General features: G+C 57.1%; 1 protein-coding gene across 1 annotated transcript; it reads left to right on the forward strand.

Annotated features, from left to right (window-relative positions):
* Positions 1 to 803: 803 nt before the first annotated feature.
* On the forward strand, positions 804 to 8,380 carry UPK3A (uroplakin 3A). Its single transcript, XM_036120579.2, has 6 exons — positions 804 to 855; positions 1,893 to 2,048; positions 3,000 to 3,279; positions 4,836 to 4,918; positions 6,563 to 6,695; positions 8,125 to 8,380. The coding sequence occupies exons 1-6, from the start codon at positions 804 to 806 to the stop codon at positions 8,282 to 8,284; spliced, it is 864 nt and encodes a 287-aa protein (XP_035976472.2). The 3' UTR covers positions 8,285 to 8,380.
* Positions 8,381 to 10,311: the final 1,931 nt, after the last annotated feature.

Below are 10,311 nucleotides of genomic sequence, written 5' to 3' on the forward strand. Positions count from 1 at the left end.
GTTCACACTATACCTGGATTCTTTACTTCCTGTTGGTTTCCAATTTTAGTTTTCTCCCATCCTCCTTGACTTACGTCTTAAATGAAAAATGTAATATTTAAGGTGCTCTTTGAGAAAAACACGATTCCTGATGCTGGAAGGAACCTTCTAGACCAGGTGAAGCCCACAGCACTGTCCTCAAACGCTCCCCTGGGCAGCAGGCCTTTTGAAACAGCAGGGGCTGGGAGGCAGGACTGGGCTCCTCCCGTCTGGGCGTGTCCGGGAGTCCGTGTGCGGCCCTGGCCTCGCACCTGTGAACCCAAAGGGTCACACCGCGGGGTCTCCGGATCCTCACAGGCCCGGGACTTCAAGGTTCCCACGACGGCACTTTCTCTGATTAACCTGGTCCATCTCCACCAGAGCCCAGCCAGCACCTGGCATTTAGCAGGGTCTCCATCAATAGCTGTACGAATGAGCGCCCCCATTTCCCAGTGTGCAAACGGCCGCTCACAGAGCGGATGATTAGGCGAGAGACGCTGTGAAAGCGCCGCCCCAGCCTCTGCACACAGTAGGCGCTTCGGTAAAGGGAGGGAAGGTCCCGCGGGGCAGGTGTGTGCCTCAGGCACGTAGCGGGGCGGGGTAGACGGGGAGGGGCGTATGCAAATAGCCCGCGAGGAGGCCAGGGATTGGCCGGCGCGGGCGGGGGCGGGGGCGGGGCGCGCCGAGGGCTGGTCCCGGCCGCCAGGTGCGCTGACACAGAGAGGCGCTGGGCTCCCCGGCGCCCTGGACCACCCTGCCCGCGCTCCCGCGGCTTGTTCAGGGCGATGCCTCCTCTCTGGGCCTTGCTGGCCCTCGGCTGCCTGCGGCTCGGTGTGGGTAAGCGGGGAAGGGGAGAAGGGGGGGGTGCCCTGGGAGGGCGGGCAGCTGAGTCCTCGGCCCTGATCCTCCCACCGTCCTGAGAGGAGTCGGATGGGAAGCAGCGTTGGGAAGGGGAACTTCGTGTATTCGCTCCAGGAATAGGCAGAATGCCTGCTTTGTGCCAAGCCCTGTGCAGGCTCTGGGACCTGGGATATTAATAATAAAGACAACCTTGATTAATAAGCTTCCTTGGGTGACGGTTCCAGGGCTCATGGGTCACAGGTCCCTGTTATGGTGAGAGACAGACACGCAGGGGGCTGTGGGAGAGCAGAGAACAGGCTGGACTAGACCCTGCAGATGCCTGGACTGGAGGAGATGGAGGGACATTTCAGGGGAAGAGGCAGCGAGGGCAAGTTCAAGGAGGGAGGCGGCATGGTCCATCCTGGGATTCTCTTGACCGGTCCATCAGCGTGGCTGGAGCGTAGGATGGGGTGGTGTGAGGTGGGGGGCGTGCTTGGGGTGAGGCTGGAGACCCAAGGAAGCAAAGCCCAGAGCTTTGGGACTTTGGTGCCCCTCCAGAGAGACTGGACCACGTTGGAGGCCCCTCCAACACAGTGGGGAGCCAGAGAAGGGGCCCAGCAGAAGAGTGACAGGGTCAGATTTGCATGTTAGAGAGCAAAGGACTGGGGAGGGGGGAGGCTTGTTTCTGGGGTCCAAGTGAAGAGAGTGGGACTCCCAGACTGGGCTGACTGGGCGAAGAGATGCTTAGGAGAGGCAGTGGGGTTCTTGGCAACTGACCATCTGTGGGTGGAGAGAGAGGGCAGCAGTTAGGCTGGACTGCTTGGTTTCTGGGGCGGGGGATGGCTGGTGGGGCCAGGAGTGCTGCCTGGGTCTGAGACAAATTCCTGAGACGGCCCATGGGGAGGGTGAACCCCAGTGCCTCGCACACCCTAGGTGCCCAGTAACTGTATGCAGACATGGGGGGGCACAGAGTGTGCCCATGGGTGTGGACAGTTCTACTGGGGGTCAGCTCCTGTCCTCACTGCCTCTTCTAGGTGTGAACCTCCAGCCGCAACTGGCCAGTGTGACCTTTGCCACCAACAACCCCACCCTCACCACTGTGGCCTTGGAAAAGCCTCTCTGCATGTTTGACAGCTCAGCGGCCCTTGGCAGCAACTATGAGATCTACCTCTATGTCCTCGTCGACCTAGGTAAGGGTTCTGCTTCCTTGGGCTGAGCTGAGAGGGGCTTTGGCCTGTCTGCAGGAGGAGGAAAGGAGGCTGGTAGTGGGATGCTCTAGCTCTATCATTCAACCTCCCCCCCCCAGCCATGTACCTCACTGACAGGCACCTGGGCCAGCCCTGGGCTGCATGGTGCGGCCACACATCCGTCTTTGCCCTGGAGAGATGTGCAGGCTAGTGGAGAAATAAAGACAGCACCCATCACTGAGCACATACATCATGCTCGGTGCTTCGCGGACCTTGGTGCTTATGTTTACAACCAGCCTGCAAGACAACTGTCCCATCACAGAGCAAGGAATCAAGGCTCACAGAGGTGGGATAACTCACGGGAGCTCCCAGGCTGGAAAGTGAGCCCAGATCTCTGTGGTGCCTCAAGCCCCAGCCCTTTCCCCGGCTTCCGCAGTGGGTCACAGCTGGTGTTGGCGAGGGGAACCATGCACTTGGACCCACGTGCTCTGGGTCAGCCCTGCCCGTTCCCCAGAGCAATCCTGGGCTTCTGGGAGAAGGAACCCAGGGACAGCCTCTTACATTTCTGGCAGCCGGTCATTTACAGCAGCTCATTCAGAGCCATCACCTGGGCCCGGAGCCCATTCTGTGCACACTGCGGGCCGCTTCTCTCCCATTCCCCTGGCCAGGGGGCCAGCCTCTCAGGGGGAAAATGACGGAAGTCTGTAGGGGTGGGAGGACCCGTAAGATCTTACTGGCCGGTAGAAAGAGGAGCCTTCCTCTTGCCCAAAGTCAGCGGTGTTCCTGTCTATCTGCCGCCAATGCACAGGGAGCCCCTGAGCAGGGCCTGACCCTGCCTCCGCCTGGGACCCCAGGGCCCAGCACAGCACTAGCTCAGAGAGGATGTTCGGGGGTATTGGGTGACCGGCTGAGCTGGGGTGGCCAGGAACCTCACTGCTGACGCTGTCTCTGCAGCCAGCTCCAGGAACGCCTCCGTGCAGGACCATAGCAGGACCCCGCTGAGCTCCACGTTCCAGCAGACAGAGGGAGGGAGGACGGGCCCCTACAAGGCTGCGGCCTTTGACCTGGCCCCCTGCAGCGACCTGCCCAGCTTGGATGCCCTAGGGGATGTGGCCCGGGCCTCGGAAATCCTGAATGCATACCTCGTCAGAGTGGGTGACAACGGGACCTGCCTGTCAGACCCCAACTTCCGGGGCTTCTGCAACCCGCCCCTGTCTGCAGCCACGGAATACAGGTGGGTGTGAGTGGCTGCGGGGGCAGGGCAGTTATGCTCCCATCCCCACTCAGGGAGACCCAGGAGGGGTGAGGCGTGCGAGGCCACATTTCTCGTGCCAGGACTGTCCCGGGTCTCCTGAAGGGGCATGCTTTGGGCTCTGCGACCGGGCCAGGGCCCATGCACTCAGAAGGACCCCTGCTTGGCTTAATCCTCTGCCGTTGCCATCTTGAAATTCTTCATTGTTTTTTAACAGGGGACCTGCATTTTCATTTTGCCCTGGGCTCCACAAATTCTGTGCCTGGTCCCAGCTCATCACCCGCGTGGCAGTCATTTACCCAATCTGCTTCATTTGCCAGGGGAAGAAACTAGCTGGTCCGGAGAGAGAGGGGGGTCACCGCTTGAAAAGCAGCGGCCCCACCCGAGCTAGAGCCGCACTGAAGGTTTTTCCAGCTCCCACCTCATCTTCCCCTTTTTCCTGCCTCCTTCTGGCGTATCCTTTTGTGCCCCTCCCCTCGCCCCAGCAGGTCCCTGACTTCTTTCCACACTTATTTCTTTCCTGTGCAGAGCTCGGGGCTCAGGCCTGATCCGTGGCCATGGGGTCTCGTCTGGTGCCAAAGCCTTGGGTACTCACTCCCGTTACCGTGGAAACTCCTAAGGCCCAGTCTCTGCACCTGCTAGGCACACGGGGGGCCCAGACCATCGCTCACCTGCCGTCCTGTCAGGCTTGCCTCTCCTTTGGCCTTGGCCACAGGGCAGGATGAAAGCCTTAGTGTCTGGTCCCCACCCTCAACCTCTTACCTCTGACCTTGTTCTCAGTGTGGGAAAACCTCCTCCTACCTCCTCAAACCTCCCACCTGGGGGACACAAAAGCACATATCCCAGCTTCTGGAATTCTCTTCAAACTCAGAGAAATAGGAGATTAGGCAAAACACTGGCGGCTGTAGAGATTTTAAGGGTCTTCATTTTTTTTAAGTGTTAAATGAGAGGCTGTTGGTTTTTGAGTTCTCAGAATAGCCATCATTTTAAACTGACCGTATCTGAGGCCCCAAGTGGGCTCTGGGAATCTTGTGCTGATCTTCCTTTATGATTAGTGACACTCAACTGGGGCTTTCTATGTAGAGGGGCAGCCCTGTGCCAGGGCAGTTGGGTTGGGAATGAATATTGTTACTTTTTTTTTTTTTTTAAAGTCCCTTTTGTGATACCAAGGAGCAGGCTGGGAATGGTGGAAGGCAAGAATACTATGAGGATAAATGGGTCGCTCTTCAGCAAATATGCTACACTCATCCTGTAGATAATAGGGAAACAGGGGCCCCAGAGGGAGAGCTGAGAGAAGGACCACTGACCCTGAAGTCTTCATGGAAAGGGTCCAGGGGCAGGAAAGGGGGGGGGGGGACGGCGCCAAGGCCAAGTCTAGCACTGTCCTGTTGCCCAGAGCCCACCCTGTGGCCGTCTAAATTTCCATCTCCTGGAAGGACCCCCTCTGATCCCCCACACCCGCCATCCTAATCCCTCCACCTGCCTGTGGCCGGGCACACAGCTTGGACAGAAGTCCCCCTCTCTCCGTCTCCCTACAGGTTCAAGTACGTCCTTGTCAATATGTCCACGGGCTTGGTACAGGACCAGACACTGTGGTCCGACCCCATCCGCACCAACCGGCGTAAGTGATGGGGCTGGGCTGGGGGGCGACCCTCAGGGGAACATGGGAAAGCACACTCAGACTGTCACTCAGAAAAGTCTCCCCAGACACAGGCAGGCTGTCGGGTTGATGAGAAAAATGCATCTTAAAATGGTTTGACCTGAAATCCCCCCTCCCCCTCCGTTCCCTGAGGGCCGGGTGCTGTGGGAGAGGCAGGTGAAGGATAGGCCGGCATGACTGCATTTGCCTCCAAGGGGCGTGGAGTTTACCCTGTCTTTCCATCCTAACCCACCCCTTTGTTGAGACCTCACAGCCACGTGAGATGGATCCTGATGGTTCTGGATGGCTCCGGAAGCTAGGACCCAGTGCAGGGGGTGAGCCTGGGAGGGAGCAGGAGTGCTGCCCACCTCTCCACCCCGTTCTCTGGAGACTGGGTGGGTTTCCTAAAGGTAGGGGGCTCAGAGGCCCAGGCGTCTGCCTGTGGTCCTGCCCTGTCCCTCCTCAAGCCTCCATCCGGGTTCTCAACACCATCCAAGGTTTATACCCAGAATCGTGTCTACAGAACCTAAGGGCAACAGAAGAGATTTCAGATGGTAATCTTGATAGCACCCAACCCTAACTTTAGAGACCCCTCCCCCATACCTTGGCTCCCAAGATGAGACCTCATGCTATGATGGGCTCAGCCTAGAGCCGAGAATTTTACCTGTAGAGCCCCCCGCCCCACCCACGGTAAGCTTACAGGGCACGCAGTACCTCTGACAGGTTGCTTGAGGTCACACGGCTAGTGAAGGGCGTAGACAGACAGGCGTGTGTGTGCACGCATGTGGCTGGGGTGGCCCCCTGCCTGCCCTTCCAGGGGCATGCCCATGTGTTGCCATCCCCCTGCAACAGGGCTGCCCTGGGACCGAAAGTGCTGAGTTCAAGCCCAGCCTCTGCGCCTCACTGCTCTGTGAACCCCTTAGGACCTCAGTCTCCACATCTGAGAAGTGGGAAGAAAAATCTTTGCTCTGCCTCCCCAGGAGGGTTCCTTGGAGTAACCCAGACAAAAGCACTAGGCCTGGTTCTTTTTGGGCAGGGCCTGAGGTCAGTTTGTGGGGAGAGTATGCCTTTTGGGACCAGACAGGTCTATAGACTTGAGTCTGGAGTCTGAGTGCCCTTGAACAGGAACTCAACCTCCCTCAGCGGCAGTGAGCGATCTACAGAACGAGGGTCTTGTCGGGTCTACATGGGACAGTGGCCAGAAAGCGGCCGGCTCACAGGAGGACCTATAAATTGTTCACTTAGTTCCAGAAGGGTGACGCGGGCCAGAGCAGAGGGGGACCCTTGGTGCATCCAACTCCCTTAGACCCGGGCCCTTTGTCGCATCTTTAATTGTTTATAATCCGTGTCCCATCCATTTCACCAGAGGAGTTGAGTTCATTTAGAATTTAAAATTATGCAGAAAGACAGTTAAAAGAGGAAGAGACGAGACACACGAGGGAGTTGGGAAGTAGGGGTGGGGCAAGCAAGTTAATTGCACCCCGGACCTGGGGGGAGACTGACTCTGACCTGGGTCCCCGCTCCATCCTGAGACCTGAGGCTGCCAGGCTGGGGGGCCCCTGTGTGTCCTGGGAGAAGGCTGAGGGGTGCGGTGTCTGGGGAGTAAGTGGGCCTGTGTCCTGTTAGTCACCCCGTACTCAGCGATCGACACGTGGCCGGGCCGGCGGAGCGGGGGCATGATCGTCATCACGTCCATCCTGGGCTCCCTGCCCTTCTTCCTGCTCGTTGCCTTTGCTGGTGCCATTGTCCTCAGCCTTTTGTGAGTATCCGCCAGCTGGAGGGCAAGACTCAGGGGCACCCTGGGCACGCTCCACCCAGAGGGTCTCCCGAGGCGGGGGTGAGCCCAGAAGGCAAGGGAGCTGCCTTCCACCCTGGGCGGGGTGGGGTCTGGTGAGAGGGGAGCAGTGTCCTGGGGTCGTTCAGCTGGGTAGGGAGGGGCTCAGCAGCGGGGCTTTGTGGGCGGGTCTCAGCTCCGACACCTCTCCTTCTATGCCTCAACTTCCTCATCTGGGAAATGGGGATATTAATAAATCTTATCCTCCCTGTGGAGTCATGACGGTTAAGTGACATAATCCCTACAGAGTTCTTAGGGCAGCACCTGGATACTCAACAGCTATTAGCTTCTGTTGTCATAATTCACCCACTGGCTGGACAGGTGGGGAAACTGAGGCCAGGGGGGTTAAGGGTGGCCCAAGGTCACACAGCCAGTTAAAACAGAGCTGGGGCCAGAGCCCTGGTCTCCTGACGCTACCAATAGCTCTGAGGTTGGGTTAGGTCTCCTGTGGGCGTCTGGAGCGGATGTCTGGAGCAGCTGTGCACACAACCCACTAATCCTGGGAGGCTGGCACAGGGGCTGAATCAAGGCACCAGCAGGTGCTGTGGGAATCCGGAGGAGGGTGGGGAAGATCCTGCCTGGAGCACCAGGGTGGGCTTCCTGGAGGAAGGAACAACAGGAGCAAAGTCTCTTCAGGACAGGGATGAATCATGTGCTTCTCAGCGAGAGGGAGGGAGCCCCCGGGAGGCTTTGAAGATGGCGGGGTGCCTGTCCCAGTGTGGATGGGGGGAGCAGACGGGAAAGCTTCTTGGAGTAGGTGAGATTAAGTGGACACACGAATTAGCCATGTGGAAAGAGCCATGTGGGTGGGGGATGGAGTAGAGGGCAGTGAACTTGCAAATCAGGTTGCCCTCTGACATTTAAGTAATAAAAACACAAATAATAGATAAGATTAGCCACCAAGAGTCTGGTCTGTCTGGCCAGACCTGGGAGCCGTCAGGACATGCTTATGTCCCTCCCTCCTTTTGGACAACACGTTCTTCTGGCACCAAAGGTCCTGTTATCCGACTTTGGCCTGGCTCTTCCATTTATCCCCCTCTGTCCCCACCCCAGCTCCAGCTCCACCAAACTTCCCAGTGTTGCCCCAGAACTCTCAGCCCTTCCTATCACATGCCTGGAATGCCTTTCTCAGCCCCCACGCTCCTCCTTCAGGGCATAGTAACTGCTCGCTCCTCCAGGAAGCCTTCCCGTGGCTCCCACCTAGACTTGCCCATTCTGTCCGGTTATGCTTTGCTGTGCATGCATAAGACAACATCTGTGAAAGCCGTGTCTAAGTAGAAAGTTCCTGACCAGCTAGAGGGGTTTAGGCTTGCTCTGTGCCCCTCACCCTCACCCTCTCCATCCCCTCGGTCAGGGACACGGGCAGCTCAGACAGGGAAACGACACACGACTCCCAGATCACGCAGGAGGCCGTCCCCAGGTCCCTGGGGACCTCGGAGGCTGCGTACACGTCTGTGAACCGGGGGCCGCCGCTGGACAGGGCTGAGGCGTACACCAGCAAGCTCCAGGATTGAACCTGGGCACCGCCCCTGGGCGGCCGCATTCTCCCCGCCTGGCCTCAGGGGCCTGCACGCAGCAGGTGCTCATGCCCTGACCCCACCCGCGGAGGAACAGGGCATGTTGGTCCAACTTGCAGGAACAATTTTAATAAAATCTTCCCAAGATTCTGAGTTCAATAGAGATGTACCGAATGAACAAGTGAGATGGTGGATGAATGAGTGAATGAGTCGATGTCATATGGAGGGGTTGAATTGTCTCTCTAGAGGGCGGGGCAGGGGGCTAATTTTCAGTCAGAGTGGAAGTGGTGAGGGTTAGGAAAACTGGGGCTGTCAGAACATCTGGAAGATGCGGGAACCTGTCCCACCCTGATCGCCTCTCATGAGCTGGGGGGGTCCTGAGAGAAGGGCTGTGCATGCAGTCATTAGATGGTATTTGGAGTTCTCTGGCTATGAGGTACTAGAAGCCAACTGGGCCCCCCGGGGGCAGGTTCTGGCAGCTCCTGTCACTCCTAGCAGCCAGCTCCTTCCCTCTGGGGCTCAGCTTTCTCATCTGTAAAATGGGCTGATGTAAATGGCTGATTTCAAGGCTCCTTCTCAGCTTTCCCTGAAGGCCCCACAGTGGGTGGGCAGAAGAGGCTTCGGGACACAGAAGAGGGGCACCAAGTCCACTTGGGGGGTGAAGGGACTCTCCCAGTCCTGCTTCTCGGCTCAGATGACTCACTTCTGTCTTCTGAGCCAGGTAGCAAGACCACTTCCCTTTGGGGAATGTGCAAAACGAGTCACAGTTCCGCTTCCCATCACCAAAAGGAGAAATTTGTCAGAGCAGGACTGGGTTATAAAGCAGGAACGCTACCCGCCAGCTGTGAGGAAGGCTGCATTCCTGAGTGGCAGCATGCTCCGCACTGGCCCTCATCAGCAGTGGTTGGATGGGGTGCTCTGAGGGCCCCAGATCATCCTCTGGGGGCACGGATGCTGAGACAGCCACAGATCCGCTAGAGGGTTCCAAAGCTGAGGAGGCTGGAGGCAGAAGCTGTGGGAAGAAACCTAAAGGCAGGGAGGGATCAGGAGAAGCCAGAGCAGCTGAGGGTCCCAGGAGCTGAGAGGAGCCCAGTCCCTGGGCAGTGGGGACGGGAGGGAGTGATGGTGCTGTTCTCAAGAGGGCACCCAGCCCGGGTGTGCCTTGGACCAGCTCCCAATCCCTCAAGACTGTCTTGCAGGACACAGGAAGCTGGCCTGGGCAGCCACTGGAATTCCCGCTTCCACCGTCTTGTGCATCCTCCCCAGCCCTGCCTCAGTTAGGTCCTTCCAGAGCTTCTCTCAGAGAATCCCCAGCAGCAGCAGAGGGGAGGCAAAGCTCTCTGGAAGTCTGCTGTTGTTGGAAATTCATGCAAGTTTGCATTCTGCTTTATAACATGCCTGTATTTATTTTATTTTTAATTGAGATGAGATTCACATAACATAAAAGAAACTATTTCAAAGCAAACCAGTGTCATTCAGTACATTCTCAACGTTATGCAACCATCACCTCTACCTAGTTCCAGAATGTTTTCATCACCCCAAAAGGAAACTGTACCTATGAAGCAGTGACTCCCCATTTCCTCCTCCCCCATCCCGTGTCCCTGACAGCCACAGATCTGCTTTCTGCCTCTATGGATTCACCTGCTCAGGACACTTCATATCAGTGGAGTCATACAATGTGTGACATTTTGTGCCTGGCTGCTTTCACTTAGCATCCTGTTCTTGAGGTTCACCCACATTGTAGCAGGTGTCAGAGCTTTGTTCCTTTTTATGGCTGAGTAGTAAGTAGTCCATTGTATGGATCTCTCGTTCATCCATTGGTGGACATTTGGATTATTTCCCCCACTTGGTTATCGCGCTACTGTTTGGCTATTTAGAACAGTGCTGCTCTGAGCATGCGTTTTCATGTACTTGTGTGAACACTTGTTTTCAGATGTCTTGCGTATGTACCTAGGAGTGGAATTGCTGCGTTACATGGCCATTCTATGTTTAACATTCTGGGAACCACCAAATTGTTTTCCAAG

Source organism: Halichoerus grypus, chromosome 6 (assembly GCF_964656455.1).
Source record: "Halichoerus grypus chromosome 6, mHalGry1.hap1.1, whole genome shotgun sequence".
NCBI lineage: Eukaryota > Metazoa > Chordata > Mammalia > Carnivora > Phocidae > Halichoerus > Halichoerus grypus.